Source organism: Haliaeetus albicilla, chromosome 5 (assembly GCF_947461875.1).
Source record: "Haliaeetus albicilla chromosome 5, bHalAlb1.1, whole genome shotgun sequence".
NCBI lineage: Eukaryota > Metazoa > Chordata > Aves > Accipitriformes > Accipitridae > Haliaeetus > Haliaeetus albicilla.
The window spans coordinates 29,177,926-29,198,092 of record NC_091487.1 but is presented as its reverse complement, the minus strand read 5'-3'; the positions used below and the strand labels follow the sequence as shown (position 1 = coordinate 29,198,092).

The following is a 20,167-nucleotide window of genomic DNA, read 5'->3' as shown; positions in this document are numbered from 1 at the left end:
AATCGCGGTAGTAGTTCACAAAGAAACATCACAATACCAATTTAATCCATAGACAGCAGGCATTTATGCTACATTAATTCAAAAAGTATGTTAACTTATCATTATCTCCATATATACTTAAAATATTCACATACAACTCTAGATATATTAAAAAAGACAAAAAACCACCACCCCAAAAACCTACCTATGTTTAGATAGCCAGTTATTAATAAGCAAAGGCACTAATTTAGTGGGAGACTCCTACCAACTTCAGTAAAGCTGGGGTTCACCTAAGAAGTTTAAGGCCCACTGTTTATAGCTGCAAGACAACAACAGAGTTTTTAAACCAAATACACATTAAGTTTTTAAATACAGGGGGGAAAAAAAACACTCTTTTCTTGTGAGTGTGCATTTGAGAAAATTAAATAAACCTAAGAGACAATATCTTTATAGAACAATTTAGTTATACAACTTAGGTACAATTCCTGATTTCAATAGAAGTTGCATAAAAGATTTAACAGTACCTGTTATTACCGGGCCATTAAAAATCACAATTCTTTGGTCAAGTATCATGTCCCCTTTTGGAAAGTTCTGAGAAAAGCAAGCAGCATTCAGAAACACATTAACTTCTCAAAGAAAGTTTTGCATCAAAGTTCTGCTTCTCGAATTTTATTTTTTAAACAACAACAACAAAAAAATCTTCCACTTAGGAAAGTTAAGTTGTCACCATCTTACATTTCGGAATACAAAACTGAAAAAAATCCCTATTAAAAAAAAAAAAAAAAGGACTTCAGCCAAGTATTCAGCTACTTATTGCTGTAGTTGTAACTCAAGTCCATTTAAACCCCCTATGTTTTGGTCATTTGTAGCAAGAACGTGTTTGGAATGCTAGCAGCAATAGAAAACCCCTTTAAAACCTAGGCATAGTTACAATGTTGAGTGAAAATTAGCAGAAACCATAATCATTGGAACATAATAAAGCATCCTGTAAAAGTACAATTGAATTGGTAGCTAGAAAAACAGGGTTGATTTAAAGTGCTAACCCAAAGCCTTATGTGGGCCTATGTCAGTAAAGAAAAGTCTTTTTTTCCCCCCACTAGATAAAGCCCAGAACCACAGCACTACTCCAAACATAACAAATGTAGTCTTCACTCTGCCTCAACTCCCCCAACAGGTGGAATACAGAAACTTGAAGTAATTGCTAATTCCAAATCTAGGTGATACACACAAATATACTGTTGAACAAAGTTTGGACAGCAAACAGTACACCTGAGTTCAGTCATACAAACTAACTTTTGTAAATAGCGTTAGACGAATATATCCATGTCTCTAATATGAATCTAGATGTATTTTCTTACAAAACGCATTAATAGAAATATCCAGGCAAATACATACCATACAATAGCAAAAGCTTTAAGCCCCATTTAATAAGATGAATTTCTGATTAAAAATAGAAGGCAATTAAGATTTACTCAAAATTACAATTAAGAAAAGCTTTCACAGTGCAATATTGAAACTGTCACAAAGTTAAGAAAATACTGATATCAAAGTACAATCACAATGTTAAAGTAGACAAAACTACTATACAAGGGCATATCTTGTAAAATTAAAAGGAATGAACACAACATAGGGGACATCTTACGTCCCTGCTCTACATATCTTATTTCCTAGTCTTCAGAGTCATAATTGTGTCTTTCTGACATCAGCAGAAGTCTTGTTAAAACTAAGAGGTTCATTCTTCTTTGTAGACCAGATTTCAGAGCCCGATTACTTCTTGAAAATACGTTCTTCATCACTGCACAATTTCAAAGTAGTGCAATATTGCCATGATGTGCTGAGGCATGAACACATAGCCTGTGTACAGTGCCATTCCAACAATGGAAACTAGCATGGAATCTGAATTACAGTTGAGGAAAAAAGCATTTGAAATAGAAAGTGCATTAGACATCACATAACTATAGCATTAAAACTTTCCTGGTAACTATCTTACAACGTTACAATTTTAAATCCAATGGGGTCAACTGTATTCAGCAATGCACAGCCGCAGGAAGAACCAACTGAACACTGAAAACCAGAACACTGGTAGGAGCAATTAGCTGAATTACGGAAGGATGCCTTGCAAGTTATCCACTGCCTCGTCATGGACACAAGAGGACAGGCCAAAGTGTGGGAAGGGTAAAGTAGGAACAGAAAACGGGCACTGAGAATATAGAAGTTTTTACATGCATCTTCCTAGGTGTTAAGCAAGTCTTGCAGAAGCCAGCCCCATTCAGCCAAGCAGGAAAAAGTCAACCATCACAAAAAAAACCAAACCAAAACAAACCCACAATGAGTAGCTGTACTGAATAAGAGTTCTTATTTGTGGATGACCTACTCATTCATAAGCAGACAGCATTAGATGCTGACCTCAACTTCTTGGAATAGCATGACCTAATAGATTTAATTTATGATGTGCAAAACACAACTGGTGTGAAAGTTACTGTTACCGTAATAAAGTCAGGAAATCTCAGATCCATTTCCAGCTGCCAGTGTCTGTCTTCTATGCTTTAAGTCACTACAATATTTGGTTCATTCCTCCATCAGCATGTCACGCTCAGATCCTTCTTCATGGGCAAGCAGCTCAATTTATGTGTTGTTTGGCGGTACTTAGGAAAAAGAAACCGCTGGGGGAGCGAGAAGCATGAGTAACATCATGACATGCACCTTTCTAACTCTCTCACTCACAAAGCCTCAGAGGATCAGCACAGCTCTGAGTCAAGTTGTGTACTTAAATAAACAGACACTCATTAATACTTTACTAGAGCAGATAACACTGCAAAAAAAACTTCACGTGAAGCTATCTGCTAAACACTCTTAAGATGGCCAACTTTATTAGCTGAACTCCTAACAGGAACCTTTTGTAAAACTTACATAGAGAAGCAAGACAATAGGTTATAATGTACACGTACAACTGCACCTTTGTCGATTCTAGGGTTCTTGAAGCTTTAGCTACAGAAATTATGGCATCAGATTACTGAAAGATAAGTTTAAGGTAAATTCAAAAGTAGTCAAAATTAATAATAACTTGTTGATTTCATCCAACTACCTGCAGAGATTGAGTAAACTTAGACAGCAACACTATAAAAAGCACTGGAGATTAACAAGCATGATAACACAGGACAGCAGTACTTGGTTTCCATAGGCGAAACCAGAGGAGCTGCACATGCTCTGGGTCTTCAAGAAATCAAGTCACCCCAGCACGCGTGTATCAAGTGCTCCACGACCGACTTCCCTGTGGCAGAGCAGAGATATTAGTTGTGCTTATTAGAGCATACTTGCTGCTTGGTGTATTTTTAGTCCCAGAAGATTATACAGCAGGAGATAATAAAATGAAGGTCAACTCATAAATCCACATTTCCGTATCAGTGCTCACTTTTGATTCTGGAGCACAAGCAGCAGCGAGACACGCAGCAAAGCCACACACCGTTAGCTCCCAAGGCCACCGCATCTGTACAGCGCCTGGCAGAACTGGCCCACCTACGACAAAAGCATCCAGGCTGAGGACAAAACACAGTTTTGCTGACCTGAGATCGCAAGCCATACTTGTGCTACTCATTACATTTGTAAGTTAAGTGGCAATTACTTCACTGCAATATGAGCATTTTATGAAAATAAACACACACACATTTTCATTTACTTAAATATTTTGCACAAGTTAAAAAGCTGCATGGTTAACACAAAATAAAAAAAAATACTCGTGACTAATATAATTGCAGGGAAAGCAAAGATGAAGTTTCCTTAGTGATATAGACATGGCATAAAAAGAGGAAGGTATGTTAGCAAGGAACACAATGTTGTGAAGGCAAGAACCCCTGCCTAAACAATTGCGCACAGTAAGTCTCTAAATGCTAAAAAAGAGAAATAGTAAGTTATCTCCACTTCTACTGACTTTACACAGGAAAAAAAGGTCTGATGGCACAGCTGTAACTTGGGCAACCACTTTTATATAACAAATGTGAGTTCCTTTATAAAATTGAGCAGCATCTCAGTAAAAGCAGCTTCCCACTACTACTTACACCCTTCTCTTTGTGTTAACGCTTTGGTTAATTTCCCTCTTTGCCTCTCAACATTAATTGGACATGGCTCAGAGTCGTTCATATGAGACATCATTTTAAGTGAAAATCAAAACAGGCACACTTAAAGAGAAAAATACTTGTGATGCCATAACAACAGCTGAGAGAATACACCGCCTGTATGAAAGGGTTGGGTAAAGAAACAAACCTAGTCTTTATGCAGATGCCTTCACATAAGCATCTATCAAGTTCTTCCACTCCAAAAGAGCCAAGCAAACTTACCAGCTCGAGGATTAAATACTCATCTAATAAAAATCATCTGACAAAGCACCACACAAACGTAAGCTTGCAAGGTTTTGCAGCACGCACATTTACTTTCCAGTAGGAAAAAACCCAAAAGAATTCACCAAAGACACCTGTGCTTAACAGAAGGCTTGAGATTTCAGGGCAAAAGACAGGAGAAAGAACTACCATAACTCCACAGAAAAAAAACGAAGGGAGAAATAACTTCAAGATACAAACTCGTGCCCGAGGAGAAGCGGGCTAGACTGCTAGACGCCCAGTGACAGGACGCGGAGCACCAGCACGAGGATTCTTCCCCAACTCGGGCAGCACGTCGGCTGGTGAAGGTGAGGAGCTTTAAGCCCCTGCCTGCGAGGAGGGGACAAGCCCCGGTCCCGGGCGGAGGCTGCCGCTCCCCTGCCCGCCGCCGGCACCGGCCGCGCTCGGCGCCCCAGGCCAGCTCTCCCCCGGCCCGGCCCGGCCCGGCCCTCCTCCCGCCGCCCCCCCCCCGAAAACCTCGCCGGCGGCCGCCCGCCCTCAGCACGGCCGCGGACGCTTCCCCGGGGGGCGCTTCCCCGGCACCGCACCCGCCGGGCAGGCAGCGGCGGCGGCACGGCCGGCGGGGCCGCCACACCCGCCCGGCGGCCTCGGGGCGGCCCCGGAGCCGCCGCCGAGCACGACGCGGCAGCGGGAGGGCAGCCCCCCGGCCCCCCCAGCGCCGCGCACACCCGCCCCCGCCCCGCCAGGCCCCGCGGGCAGAAGGATACTGAAGACGGTGCGCTCCCAGGGCTCCAGCATGTAGAGCGCGGTGACCAGCAGGTACTGGTAGTACAGCCACGACATCCGCTTCCAGGCCGAGCCCAGCGCCATGGCGCGCCCCGCGCTCTCCCCGCCCGCCAGCGGCCCTGCGCCGGGCCCAGGCCGAGCGGAGGCGGCGGGGCGGCGGCAGACCGGGGACCGCCCTCCCGACGGCGCCGACGGGCCGGGGCCGGGGCCGGGGCCGGGCCCGGGCCGGCCCCGCCCCGCGGCTGGGCGGGCGCTGCCCCCCGAAATGGCGGCGCCGAGGCCCGCGGGCGGGCGGTTGGCGGCCTGCCCGCGGCGAGCCTCCGTCCGGCGCCGGACGAGCAGGGCTCGGCGGAGGCGCGGGCCAGCGGGCCGATCCCGACGTCCCCCGCGGAACGCCGAAAGCCAGCGGGGCGCGCCGGCCTGCGGCCCAGCGGAGTCAGCGGCGTGGCTGGCCGTGAGCCTGGAGCGGACCGCCGGCCCGGGCTGCACCTGGGGGGTGGTGCTGCAGCCCGTTCTCTCTCACCCTGTTTAATCTGAATTGGTGCTCTGGTAATTACGGAAGACCCGAAGACTCTGCTTGGCGGGGCCCACGGGAAGCGTGTTGAAAACGCTCTGCAGGAGTCCCCAGCGTCGTCAGTTGTCGGAGGGTAAAGCCCACCCGGAAACGTGGCTCGGATAAACGAGACCGTAACGCGGGCCAGCGCTGACTAGATTAATCCCGTATGAGTGGGAAAAATAAGAGGCGATAGATCAACTGTTCACTGTAACTGTTGCTAACCTCATACTTCCCTAAGGCGCTTGGGGCCAGAAACCAGGGGGTGTGGGACACCTCTGCCCTGGCAGCTATTTGGCCCGAGATAAGGAGAAATTCCCAGGGATTGGCCTGGGACTGCGCGATTAGAAAGGCTGTTGGCAGCTTATACTGGCAACCTAGTTTAGAAGGCGCTAGCTGAAAGCCCGCTGGAAGGCGACGCACGCAATAATCGGGCACCATGACTAAGCGGAGCGTGAGGCGCAACCACGAGGCACCAGGCCACCAGCCAGGACCTCGCACGCCAAGTGTGCACACCACAGATTAGAAACTGGCATGAACCCCCTATACTCAACCTGCTTAGTAAATCAATTTGCAATTATGTCACTGGTGTGACTCTGTTCTTGAAGGCACCTTGCCCCTACCTTCACCTGTGCTATTACTACAATGAAAAATGAGGAAACACAGTCACAGGAGGATGAACGTATGAATTATTTACACAGATGCAAAATGCAGCTACAGTTCCAGGAGATAACTGAAAAAGAAAACCAGCTGGCAGAGACAACTGAAGACTGTACTGGTTTGTGTGGCAGAATCTGAAAAGGGATTTAATTCAACCAGAAGACATCTAGACACGCTTTATCTATGCAGATGTATTTCAGCATAAGAGGAAATGAGAGCATTCACACAATTAATAACCCCACACAACTGGCTACAGGAGCTGGTGTCCCTATCCGAGACTGCTATTGCGTGTTGCAATTGCTGCTGGAGGAGTCTTGTGTTGGTGTTGCTGCTTGAAAAAGCGGTGGTAATCATGAAAGCCTCCTTTCTATATAAACACGTACAAAGTTCAAGGACAAGTAGGGTATTCAGCACAACTAAAGGCATTACTCCCATTCAAAGCTGCAAGAACATTATCAATATGGGGCAAACATGTCCTAGTCCCACCTGCTCCTACGCTTCCTAACAAGAAGCTCTGCAATTCAAGTGACAAGCAAGAAGCAGCAGCAAGAAACTACTCAATATGAGAGGAAGGGTAGTCAAGAGGCATGCCAGCTTCAAAATCTCCTGCTACATCTGCCCTAACCCACCAGGTGGTGCCCAGGCCCCTTACTACTTTTCAGTACGGTGCATACTCATAAGACAGTTTTTTTGCTAGTAAGCCCCTTAAGAAAAATTGTCAATATTCCTCTGTATAGAGTTTCCCCTCCTTCACCAGCTCCATTCTACTCCTGCTTAGGGACTGCCATCACCTATTGTTCCTCCTGCTACCATCTGCATCGACACTTGAGCCCTTGAACTACATTCCCACATGCCCATGTTCCCAGTAGCTCAGTGCAAAGACCCTTAACCTGGCACTACACAGAGCCTTTCTGCTTCACCTGGAATGTGAAGACAGTTACATCGAGGCCCATATGCCCTGCAGCACAGACTATACTCTATCACATCTGCTCTTCCACACTTATAAGAAACAGTTCTTCGTACGTTCAGAATTTTTCATATACACCTCCTGGCTTACGGCACGCAGTAACAATTTATCCTACTTTAGATGATGCCATAGCTGTCAATATGCAAGTCGGACACTCCACTAACCAGTCTGGCTGTAGGTTGCAAAGACGAGAACGAGATCTTATCTTAGGCAGATCCCAAGCCTCAAAACACATATGGCTCAATTTTGTTTGTAGGTTGCACATGCAGAGGAAGGTATACCACACTAGCCAACCAAGTGTTCATCAGCTGCCTCAAAGGTTCTCTACTCCATCAAGCAGAGGTTAAGTTTCTGCTGACTTGAAAATAGTAAATCAATGTTTTCCTCATGTAATCCTGACAGAAGAACCAACGTATTTTTTTCTTCCTAATCTCATGTAACACTGTGTAGAATGAGTGTGTGTAGATTAGTAAAATACAGCACCAGGGACTACAAAAGGCAATGAAAGAATCACAAGGTTTTATTTTAATCTAAGGCACAAAAGAAGTATGTTCTTCAGGTTCCTACCTCCCGAGTTCAAATTTTTCTGACAATTCCTCAAAGCACATACAAATTATTCCTAGTACTATTAATAGAAAAAGCAAAAAGGTGAGATTTTTTTCAGACAGACCTTTATTCAAAGTGAAGTATTAAAAAAATATCAGGCTATAAAGAGGAGACGTTACTTACTAACAAAAAACAAGAGTTCACCTCTTGGGAGCATGCCTGGAGGAAGAGAGGGAAGGATCCATTGTTAACATTGCAGTGGCTTCATAGACTAAGCAAGAAGTCTAAATATCAAGTAGTGGAAGCTCCTTAAGCTTCCATAAAGAAGCTGTAAACGTACTAAAGAAACAGAAAAAACATACAAACCAGCTTTATTGTCATAGGTCTGACCATAGATTTCTTCTTGAAATGTGTCATCCTAACAAAAAAGGACAACAGAAAAAAAAGTCCAGTATCTTCTTCATATACATATTTACATTTAAAACTCTTAACTGTATTACTAAGCATTAATATGTTGATTTAAATGATCCAGGCCAGAATGATCCATGCCAGCAAACTCAATATAAGCTAATCTTCCACTCTGTGTAATAAAAGTTTCCATTTTTGAGATCTTGATAGGCCAAAAATCCAAATATCAATTTGGATAAACAATTCCTTGTTTATCAAACCTACCTGTGTGCAAATCTACCAACGATACCAGCCCAAAGAAGCCCAACATCCTGACTGAGATTTGTTTACCACGTGCCATAGAAATGACCAATGCAGCTACAGAGAACTAGCTACTATACAGTATTTATTCTAAGCAGCAGTTCTAATACATATTGAGATAATGGATAGTATATATACAGGGAATGATCATAATACACAGATCTTACATTATATTTACAAAATTTTAAATCCTCAATGATGCAAACACCTGACAGTGTGAAAGAATATTGCCCTCATATACACGCAGTTAAATGTATTCCTTTCATAAACTTTGCAAAAATCCAACCATTATTAAGTTCTCTGACGAAAATGTACATTTAAAAGACCGTATTTTAAAAAGGTTAACATGCCTGCATTTCTGATACTTCACACAGTCTTAAACAGTACAGGATTTTTTCTTCCCCTGCTTTTGCACGCTAGCAGTGGCTGGCTAGAACATTGAAGAAGTGAAAAACTTCATCTTTATCCATTACTGCCACTTCAGTTGAGCATTCAGTACATAATACTGGATGATACACTTCCTCCTCTTCTTGATTTGATTGTACAGACGTAGTTTCTTTGCTGTGCTTCATCTTCTTACTTCTTTTCTTCAGCTTCTTTCTGTATTTCAGAATTTCCTCTTTGTTAACAATGCAGTTCATCACAAACATTGCTCTATATTGTGTTTTGTAAGATTCGTGTCTACGGAGAAGGGGAGAAAATGCAAGTCATACCATTGGTAAAACTCTGCTTCCAAGAAATCAGTTATCATCACTGGAAACGGGATTAAAGATAGGAAGTACCATGCCAAAGGGCTGAAAGCCAAATAAATACGAAGTTTTATAAACAGAACAAAAGTCACAACTACAAAAATCATTAAAAAATAGAATTGTAGCCATCCGTCTTGTTTTTAAGGCGTTTTTAAAAACATGCTGGTTCTTACTGAAATAAACACCCTGGAGTACAATAGTATTGGTACTACAGAATTATGCACTGCTACGTATAGCTAATGAGAGGCAAAAGATCATGAAATTGCAAGTGCAAATGACACAACTACTGACATTTATATCCTAAAATGTCTTGCAAGCCTGAAATTCCTTATTTATATACAACAAACATTGACGCATCACGCTTGAAAAAGCATGTCTATAATAAAATATAAAATGTATTTTCAGCTGTCATCAGTATAACAACTGTATAGCTGGAGTACATAGCAAAATTCAGGGCTACAGTTCAATTCAATTCAACACAATGTCCCTCAGGCTGCCGCTTTACAGCAGCCTAAATCAACATAACAGGTGGCTGTTGAAGTCCTATCTCAACTTCTGCTGGCTTTACTGCTTGTATAACACTGTGCTGAGCTATTTCAGTTTATTAAATGCACAAAAGACCAGTCTGACAATAAAAATGAACCGTTTTGCATCAGCTTAGCAAACTGAAATACTTAACCATAGAACAGGGTTTAAGGAGTACCAGAGCCAGCAAAGGGAAGAGAGTGAAAAACAGCACCCAGTATTTTGATGATTTTAGGCTGCTGTGGAATTTCATCCTCAGTCACCAGAAGTAAATAAATGAGAGGTAGTTTATTCCTCGTTTCACAAGATTTCCTTCTGCTTTATTCCCAGTTCCAGAGTCCTCTCCTTAGCACAGGTTAGCAGTACTATCTAGATTTGCAGGATCTTGGAGAGCTGCAAAACACACTATGGATTCTCACCTAAATGCTTTCCAGGCACTTTTAAATGCAACTATACTCAAAATCACAACTGCTAAGACTCAAACCAAGTAAGAATACACCATCTTGATTTTGCTTAATCCTCCCCTAAACAACGCACTTTTACACAAAAACAACCTGGAATAATTTTATGCCTCTAAACATCAAGCCAACATATTTGGGAAAAAAAAAAAAAAAAATCAGCCCAAACTGCCTGTTTAGTCGCCATGAATTTTTTTTTTTTAAATATTATACCTTCTCCACTATGCTAAAGTTCGACCTTGTTCTTCCTTATCTCCATGTTGCAGGTAAAACTGATCATCATTCTTTCAAACTAGCATTCACCCCTAAATCTGATTCACATACACCTGCCTTCTCCTTATCAGCACCACCTCGCAAGACAGGCTTGATCAAATCAATTGATCAAACCGTATAAACTAAAAATACTACTGACCTAAAAAAAGACATTACACTAATTACCTCTGGCAGTCCAGGCATAAAGTTGTCATGCAAGCAGGGCAATTCAAAACAGCATCACTGTTTGGAACAGCTGAAGGTTTTGTCTGGTGCTGCTGCTGTGGCACTCTTCGTTGATTACGGTACCTACCAATTCAAGAAAGGAGGAAGGAGACACAAAAAATGAAATTATGTGCCCTTGCTATCAGGCGTATCAATTCAACTGTCAAGCTTTTTTTATATTAAAATACACCAATTAGTATTTGGCTCCTTCTGGACACCTTTTTCAGTAACTCATAAATAAACAAACATAAATAAACTAGGGGGGAAAACACATAGCAGTATCTTTTAATTTACTTTGTACAGAGAATTTTCATTTGGTGAGGCAGATACATCTGGCATGAGAATTTGTGCCTAATAACCCTCTGCTCTGACGAGGCAGGTATCTCAAGTGCAATCTCTGCAGGAAACTTACATTAGTATTACCCTTTTCAACAGATTTACATGGAGAATTCTACTTCTGCTGCAACAATCATTCTTCTACTTCACCCTTCAAAAAACCCTCAGTAAAGCAGCTTTGTGCTGTTCCTATTTTATCTGAACATTTTGTGGCTTGCTAAATTCAAAGTTTTCCAAAACTAGAAATACTAATATTTAGCAGGAACAGATATTAATTTAGCAATCAAAGTATCTCACAACCTTTTCATCCACAGCATGGTTATTTAGATGAGATCTACAGACAAAACTGGCTTACAGAACTAGGAAGTCTTGATTTGAAAAAAATGCAAGTTTTAGAATTGTGCAATTTTGAAAGCTCAACTTCCATTACATACGCATAAAAATTTTACAGGCTTTTAAGTTTCATATGCTGTAAATTCTAAATAAAAAATATTTTCACTGCATGGACTTGACAGCATAGGCTTTTTCTCTATATTCACCATTTTCATTTAAATTTTTCAGTTTATGTTAAGCATCCTACAATTCAAATATTTATGGTCTCTTACCCCCTCCTCTGTGAGTCTACCCACTCTTGGTCTCTACTGTCTTCTTCTGGGTCATATAGCAGTTCATCATTGGAAAGAATCCGACGTTGCTGATGTTTTCTGTTTTTCCGGACATCCTGTGTAACTGGAAAGATTCGTGCAAGCACGTTACATCCATCAGACATACGATGACTCTCTACTTAAAACAATCAGAATACCATTTTTTTTAGTTTTCCTTTTCCATACTCACAATAAATCTACACTAAAACGTAAAGGTTTAGCTCATCTCCCCTCCACATGCACCACCCCAAAACATTAATGCACCTTACATACATTGGAATACATCATAAAGTTGCAGAAACTACATTGAGATGATACAGGCTGGTAATTCCCTGCAAAAGGCTGCCTTCAGGAACAGCCCCTTGACCCCACAAGAGGACTGCACAGGATCTGAGAGAGTGTGCTACTGTAAATACGTTCTCCTTTCTCCTCAGCCATTTACCTGTTTTATCTTCATCCTCTGAATCAGAATCAAAGTAAATGTCATCATAGTATTTTGAAGTGGTGGCAAGTCCAGTCTGCCCAGTACTTGAGGAAGTACCTGTGTATGAAATTAGAGAGAGAAGTGGTAAGAACACCCCACCAAAAGGACAGCAAGTATACAGCCCAGAACAAACCGTCGTTACCAAGTTGCTTTATCCAGAAGTTCTCTCCTTTATCCAGGTATGTTAAGTAACAGGTCTCCCAATTTATTCCAACATCCTGATCATCCACATTACTTGTGTTATTTCATTTACAGATGCTCTCTCAGAGCAAAGCTGCTCACTCCCTCTGAGATGAGCATCAGGTACAGTTCAAAGCAAAGTTTCTCCCAAGGCACACTCCCTTTAGGCATAGAGGACACCACATCAAATATGCCTGCCTCTGCCCTATATAATCCACACAATCTCAGACACTCCACAAATCTTCAGTCATGCAAAAGAAACAGAGGTATGGCACACTGCTTCACAAACTTTGATTACAATGAAGTTCACTTAAGAAATCCCCCAAAATTTCAGGGCCACAGAAGTTCAAAAAAGACCTAGATGAATGGCCAAGCACATCTGTCACAGCCAGTCTGCACCAAAAATCCTATTCTGTGCTGGATGGATGTGGTTATCACTACATCTTTTTAATTGCACAACCAAAACCTAAAGATCAGATTTGCCCACTAACACAGATAAAACTAATAAACCCGCTGAATGCAGAGTGAAGTCCCTGCATTAAAGGGACTAAACTGATTCTCCAGGAAATCAAGAACACTTCACCAAGTATTTTGTAATAGGTAAAAAGAACATATGCTCTTCAAATGCCAAAGCAATCCATCTCTTGCACCCGTAATACACAAACTCCAGAACGCATATAGCTTTAATACGGTTTTACTATTTGATGTAACAGTTATAAGCAGGTAAGGGAGGAAGAGATGAATAATTTTCCTGACTTTTCCCCCCCCAACTGATTTGGGATTTCTAACTACCATATGCTATTTCCTTCTTCAAGAAAGGGCTCCAAATCTTGATAGCTACCCGGAGCCACTGGACGAAGTACAAGAGACCACAAGATGTCGAGAGGCTTCTAAATATATGTGAAAGAACAACTTAAAGAGATATTGGAAAAAAGGGGACTGATCCAACAAAGAGACATCATATTAAAGCAGGAAATCAGAAGTTCAGAAACACCAAAATTGAAGTCTTAGAGAAGTTGAAACAGAGGCATTCACTGAAGTGGCATCTGGTGACCATTTCTGCAGAAGCAATCAGCCACTTTAAGATTTTCTGTAAGGTTCAAATGGCACTCAACTGTCACCACACACACCTCCAGCCACAAGAATAACACACTAACTTCACACCTTAACTGGACACCACTTAACTCACGATTTCACACGCGAGCAGCTGTTAAATGCAATCTACCTGTTTCTGGTGATTTCCATTTGCCTTCCATAGTCCTCATGGTCGTGTTCAGTTCCTCTTCCATCTCCTTTTGGAACTCATCCTCACTGGAAGACTCGCTCTCCCCAGTCAGGCACTCCCGTATCAGCTTCCGCTTCTGGTCCGGAGTGCCATGTAAGAGCACATCCACCTCATCTTCTGAGCTACAAATATTTAAGCGTTACACACCTAGTTACGATGACCAGCTTAAAACACTGAGTCATTTGGAGAACGAACATCTGAATAGTGTGGAAGCACTTAGCCGTTTATTTACGGGAAATGCATTTATTGAAATCTTTTATTAGCTTGTTGGTGTTAGAACTCTGGTTCTAATGCAAAGGAGCTTCAGCTGACTGGCTGCGGCCTGCGGCCCCGCCTCTGCAGCTCTGGCCGGCGAGGCTCCGCGCAGCAACGGGGCTCTGTTCACACGCTGGCATTTGTAGGGTCACAAACGCGAACACCCCGCCTTCAAGGAAGAAAACCGCCGCGGCTGTGGCGAAGCGATCCTCCTGCAGCCCCCCCGGGCGGCACCCTGCGGCCCGGCCCGGCCCAGTGCCCGGGGCCATGAGGGAGCCTGGCCGCCCGCGGAGCCCAGCACCCGGGCCTGCCGCCCCGCCGGGCCCCGCGGAGCCTCCCCGGACGCCGGCCGAGAGATGCCGGGCGACAGCGGGGCGCGGAGGGAAGCGGCGGCCCGCTGCTGCGGCCGCCGGGACGGAGCCCGCCCCCGCCGGCCGGCCGGCCCGCCCGCCTCAGGCAGGGCAGCGACAAGCCGCCCTGGGCCCGCCCGCGGCGGGGGCTCTCCAGCACCTGCTGAGCGCTCGCTCCTCGTCGCTGGGCTCCTCCACCACGTACGGGTCGTCCTCCTCCCGCAGGCGGCTCATGGCGGCTCCCGGCTGCCCGCCCGCTGCCGCCGCCAGCCCCAGCCCGGCCCCTTCCGGCCGCCCCTACGCCTTCCGGCGGCCCGGCCCAGCCCCTCCCGCCCCGCCGCCGTCTCCGCCTGCTCCCGGCTCGGCCGCCGCGGCTCTCCTCGGTCAGCCCCGCGGCCAGCCCGCCTGCCGGGGCAGGAGGCGAGGCCCGGCCCGGCCCGGCCCACCCACCGCTGCCGAGGCGGGCACCGGCCGCCCCGCCCTGCGGGGCTCTTCCTTTTTCCCTTGGGAGTCGCAAGTCCTCGGGTCACTTTTTAAGTGTTTTTCTTCAGAAGCGCAGAGCCAGGGGTTAGAGCTTCAAGAGACACACCCAATACCAAGAGGCTTGAAAAAAATTTAATGAGCTGGTAACACTGAACAGCGAGGACTAATCTAAAAACTGTTCCCACATCCTACTTAAAATATTTACAATTTTGTTAACTGTATATACATTGTAATCTTTGTCCCTTATAGTCTATTTATAGATGAGTTCCTTAGGAATTATACCTGTTACATTTGGAAGATGAAGAGCACAGTATTACTGTAATAGCCGTTGCTGGAAAACACTATATACAGTAGGCGAGTTGCTAATAGCCGTTGGGCACTGGTAATCGACGCCTGAGGCCACGCGTGTGCAACTCAACAAACGCAAACAGCACGTTCAGCTAATAAACTTCTCCGCCTTTGAAATGTTCTGATGTGCAAGGCAGCAGGGTTAAGTATACTACACTGTGCAGTTCACCCTATTTGAGGGAAAAACTCAAACCGCACACCCCTGTGCGGCAGTACAGGCAGTTTGTAATCAGAGAGACAGTGACTTAACGTCGATCCACATCTCCAAACATCCCATTCACCCAAAATGCTGCTGCTCCATTGAAGGTCTACAAACCCGTATAAAGCAGCAATCCCACTGCAAAGAGCAATTCATCAAGTAAAGCCTCATTTTATGACATCTGATATTACACAACAGAACAGCACCTCTTGGGAAAGTTTCATGGTTCAAGTAAGAGAGACAAAGCAATACAACAAATAAAACTGGATTCATAGCTCTAAGTTTTAAGTCCAGTTAGAATGAGACCCTTTTCAGGCATTCCTTTATCAGGGATATCTTTACTTTTTATTTTCTGAAGCAAAGTCCTTCCTTGTGTCAAAGTGGGGCAGTATTACCTTTCATTGGTATTTTATGCCCTTTCTGAACTCCCTTCTGCTACTTTATTTCCTCTTTCTGGAAAGAAACCCAAAAAGTTCTCTGAAAAGCATTTCTGCCAAAGAAATTGCAGAGTCAGCCACCAAGCTCAAAACAATTTAAAGTACACTGCATAGGAAAGTCACAGACAAACAGATAGGCAAACGGATAAACCTGAGAATGCAAGTGAAAAATTACTGGGCAAGTATTTAGTGTCAGACCAATCCAATACTTACTCGATGGTTTTACAGGATGAATAAAGAAAAAGCTAATTAAATTAATCTGATTTACTAGAAAATATTAAGCTTACAGATGATACAATGTCTGCATAATTTTAGAAAAATCATCGATTTCATGGTTTATTTTACAATAATTGAATTAGTCTACAAGTTAAGGCAAACATACTAATGCATTTGCTTTTCTTTTTAAATCATAGTTATAAAGGTTACACAAAGTTCTCCAAAATTTCTAAGAAATGTTCACAATTGAAAAAAAGATTAAGTTTCTTGATATCAGTACATGGAAAAAAACTAAGACAGTGTATACAATGCCATTATAGTAACAATATTCAAATATCTAATGGTAATATTTAGGCCATTTGAAAAATGTGCTTCAAATGGTGAACTTCAGAAATTACTTACAAAGGTAAATAAGATTGGCAGCCTTATCATAGTATTCATAACATGAACATAATTATATTGGCTATTTTCACAAAAACAGAGCATTTGGTTTCTGAACAATGAAAGCATATAATGATTAAATAAACGTGAATATGTATGTATAACAAGTATGCTGTTGCTTCATATAGTCTGGAGCTACTTTCAGGTGTTTGTTTTAATTCTTTTGAAAGAAGGAGCTTGCTTATGTGCACTCTGTCAAATGTTTTCTCCAGGGAACTGTAAATGCCTATTTAAAGTCATGAAAACAAAATCCAGAGGAGGGCAGCCCTTGTTAGTGGGAGGACGGAACGTAGCTTATGTGTCACCGTTTAACACTGCCAGGCAGCTCTGCAGCAGCTGTAAGTTACCCTGTAAAAATAAAGAAAAATATGACCACGTTTCCCTACTTTGTTTTACGCTTGTGGCAAAAAGATGTTTTTTAAATAGCAATGACACCACTGAAGGAAAACAGACAGGTATTAAGCTTATGTAGAGTTATTTACGTAGGTAACTTTTATCTTAAAGAGCTTTTTGAATGTAGGAGCGTTCTGTCATGGAACTAAATGGAACCAACTTGAGATTCGAAAATAAGCTTTTAGTACCCTTTCCATGTTTCTTCACAAGTTTCTTACTAAAGATCTAGTCTGGCCACAAAAATTATTCACTGCAGAACACCATCTTAGCAATGAAGTTCAAAGATACGAAGTTTTTATTTTTTATATTGTATTGCCATTACTCTGCCACTGGAATATTATTCCCAAAGCAGAAGTATTCATATATTATACTGAATTTATCAAAAAGTGTTAACTAATTCACAGCACTATCTCCTCACTATAGCAAGCATCTAAGCTTGGGGCTTAGTTCGTAGCTCTGATTTAGCCATCAAAGTTGAGTTTAGCCATTAGAGCCAGAGCTACAAAAGTGATTATCAGAACATTAACTAAGCTTTATCTCTAAGGCCAAGTTCTGCCCTTTTTTTCAAACACCTGTAGGTCAGTTTTTAATCTTATTTAAGCATTCTGACTGTATTGTAAAAACATACAGGTTGACTTTCAGATTTCTGAATGAATTTACAGAACTGACACTTAAAGACACCCTTGTGAATTAAGCAAATGTGGTCAACAAGTAAGCCAGGATTTACTTTCCAGGAAAAAAAACCACCCAGCCTGGTATTCACAGTATTCACATTGTTTTGTGCATTCATTTATGCTTAGATCACTTTAAAATACTGGCTGTTCACTATTAAATAGCTGTACTAGATTTGTTCCCCAATCTGAAATCTCTGTGTAAGAAACAGTATTAGGTTGTTGACAGTGTTAGGAGTAATTCCTATCAGGTTCAGATGAAATACAAGAACAAAACAGTCTGAATGCCCGGTTATAAACACAGGAGAAACTGCTTCCTTCTAAAAATTTTTTAGATCCAAAAAGAAACCTGTAAAGAAAACTTCAAACAAACAAAAGCATGTAATTAAACAGTATCAGTAGCTGCGATTTGCATGTCCTTGAAAGTACTAAAGAATTTGTAAGTCTTACTTTTTCAGTTGAAAGCATTCCAAGTGACCTGTGGTAGACAGGCAGAAGCACACTCGTCCCTCAGCCCAAAAAGGTAAGAAATCATAATTCTATCCCCCATTAAGGTTCTTATAATCCAGATTAAGCAATTAACTAAACTAAAGGCTTCAAAGCAGAAGATTCCCAGTTGTGTCTACTGAATCCTTTTCAGTCTTCTCCAGAAGACAGTGATTTCAGTTACAGCTTCAACAGCTTTTTGTCGTTTTACAGCTATACTGGCAGAGGACAGTCACAAGCTGTGTAAAAGGCTTGTAATTTTGTGATATGAACAAGTGCAACATACATGGGATGTATGGGGACTTGGTGGCCCATCTTTGTAGTGTCAAGATTCATAAATCTAAGGTCTCTGTTACTGAACAGCTGATCATTAGCTGCAATGAAATAATGAATGAAAAGGTATACTTCAAAGTCTTCAGTCTTCAAACCGAATACTTCAGTCTGAAGTATAATTGTGGACTGCACGCATGTTACCTATAACAAAAGTGTGACAGTGATCTTTCGGCCATCTCTTTACAGCCCATCAGCAGCATGAAGTATATTTGCAATTCACAGGTCACTATGTAGCAGTCTAAAGAAAAGACAGTACCAAGATGCCCTTTACACATCAGTCATTTCCAGACTCAGCCAGCCAGTCTACTGAAATTTTCCAAATATGCAAATCATTCATTTTCATTAGATCAAATTTACGAAGTTCACAAGAACAACCTTATTTAAATTATAATAAATCAAGGACAATAGAGCCTGTGAGCCATTACTCTTTCTGGCTGCAATATTTGACATACTTGACTTATATCAGCATAGCTTGAGAAAGTCCTATAAATTCAGATTCAGAAAAGTGTTTCTTGCCAACTCAGACTCCTAAGCTCTAGATGATATTACAGTTATTGGCAGAACCGTTGTGACAGAAACATCCTTTTCAGGAAGGAAAGAATTACTGACAAAGCATTTAACCAAATCCCTTAGCATTGGATTTTGCTTACTCCCTTCTTCTGTCAGTTTCAAACAGACATCTGTCACTAGTAATGCAACAAATTTTTTCCACAAAAACCCAGAGAGGCAAGAGCACATGTATTAGTATTTGTGGAAAGAGATGTTTAGATTTTTTTATTTTTGATTTGAAGGAAGTGGCTATCTTACTTAAAATTCGTATGTCAAAAGACTCTAAAAGTATAGCTAAGGCTCTAAATGCTTTAAGTATATGATTATAACCTTAGCAGTTTCACCAGCTATTAAACCTCCCTTCTTGAACATGAAGTCCAACACAGGAACACCTCAAAATCCAACTGTTTAAAATACTGAACAGGTTTAAATGCAGCTTTTGCACTAAATGCCCGAACACTTAATCAGGTGTTACATTAGCTACAGCTGCATGAAGTCATGAAGAAACACAGAGCTAGCAAAACAGAAGCTAAACACTACCTAGAGGGACAGTCAGATAAAATGGCCATATAAAAAGAAACATCAATCTGTTTAGTATAGGTCAGAGACCAAGCAGAATTTAAAGCTGCAGTCTGGCAGCTATTTTAAGTAAATCTAGGGTACACGCTGCTGATAAGAAGGCAGCTCTCTCTTATTCCCAGCCCCTCCCAGCCAAAACTGTATGTTTTGACACAAGGGATGCTGTGAAAACAACACTGGAAGTAAATCTTAGAAAAACCCACAGCAAATTTTAGCTCCATCTTACTACGCAGCTGCACACCTAATAGTGCCAACATAAGGGAAGGGAACAGAGTCATGCATCACCATCCTTTCTGGCAGTAGTCTGCACTTGCATCAACTTAAAGCAGTCTCAACCCAAAGTCTGATTTTTAGCTCTTTCAGAAGTCTTGAGCTGCAACCAGGAAAGGATAAGTGCAGAGAGTGTACACTTCCTATTTGTATATAGTGTCCTTGATTTACTAAAAGCTTGATTTCCCTATCACCCTCCAGTCTTCCAGAGCCACACAGCCAGATATAGCTCAGGAAATGTGAGCTGTGTCTCAGAACCTTCTCTCGATACTTTGGTCATTCTGACTTTTTCAGTGCAGCGATCTCTGTGTTTTGGGATTTGTGTTTTTCTTTCCATACACAGCAAATAACTTTTAACAGTAAGTCATGCAGCAGCCTGCACTATGGCTGAATTCCTCCCAAAGACAGCCTCTCAGATGAGTTCCAGCACCCACTGCTGCATCAGATTTCACCTCCATGCTTTCCATGCCAGGCAACTCAAGTCCA

At 42.4% G+C, this 20,167-nt stretch overlaps 3 protein-coding genes across 4 annotated transcripts in view; all 3 read right to left on the bottom strand.

The window, feature by feature from the left end:
- Positions 1–632: 632 nt before the first annotated feature.
- SPTSSA (serine palmitoyltransferase small subunit A) lies at positions 633–5,281 on the bottom strand. Its single transcript, XM_069784003.1, has 2 exons — positions 5,081–5,281; positions 633–1,875 (listed from the first exon to the last, which is right to left on the bottom strand). Exons 1-2 carry the CDS (start codon positions 5,181–5,183, stop codon positions 1,772–1,774), a joined length of 207 nt encoding a protein of 68 aa, XP_069640104.1. The 5' UTR covers positions 5,184–5,281; the 3' UTR covers positions 633–1,771.
- A 3,320-nt stretch (positions 5,282–8,601) lies between these two features.
- Positions 8,602–14,571, bottom strand: EAPP (E2F associated phosphoprotein). Its single transcript, XM_069784004.1, has 6 exons — positions 14,437–14,571; positions 13,612–13,793; positions 12,165–12,263; positions 11,684–11,807; positions 10,704–10,826; positions 8,602–9,214 (listed from the first exon to the last, which is right to left on the bottom strand). Exons 1-6 carry the CDS (start codon positions 14,508–14,510, stop codon positions 8,950–8,952), a joined length of 867 nt encoding a protein of 288 aa, XP_069640105.1. The 5' UTR covers positions 14,511–14,571; the 3' UTR covers positions 8,602–8,949.
- A 304-nt stretch (positions 14,572–14,875) lies between these two features.
- SNX6 (sorting nexin 6) overlaps positions 14,876–20,167 on the bottom strand; it is a 29,021-nt gene continuing 23,729 nt past the window's right edge. For both annotated transcript variants that reach the window (XM_069784002.1, XM_069784001.1), the window contains exon 14: positions 14,876–16,748. In XM_069784002.1, coding sequence (XP_069640103.1) covers positions 16,695–16,748 — 54 coding nt within the window. In that variant the 3' untranslated portion in view covers positions 14,876–16,694. The remainder of the gene's footprint in view (positions 16,749–20,167) is intronic.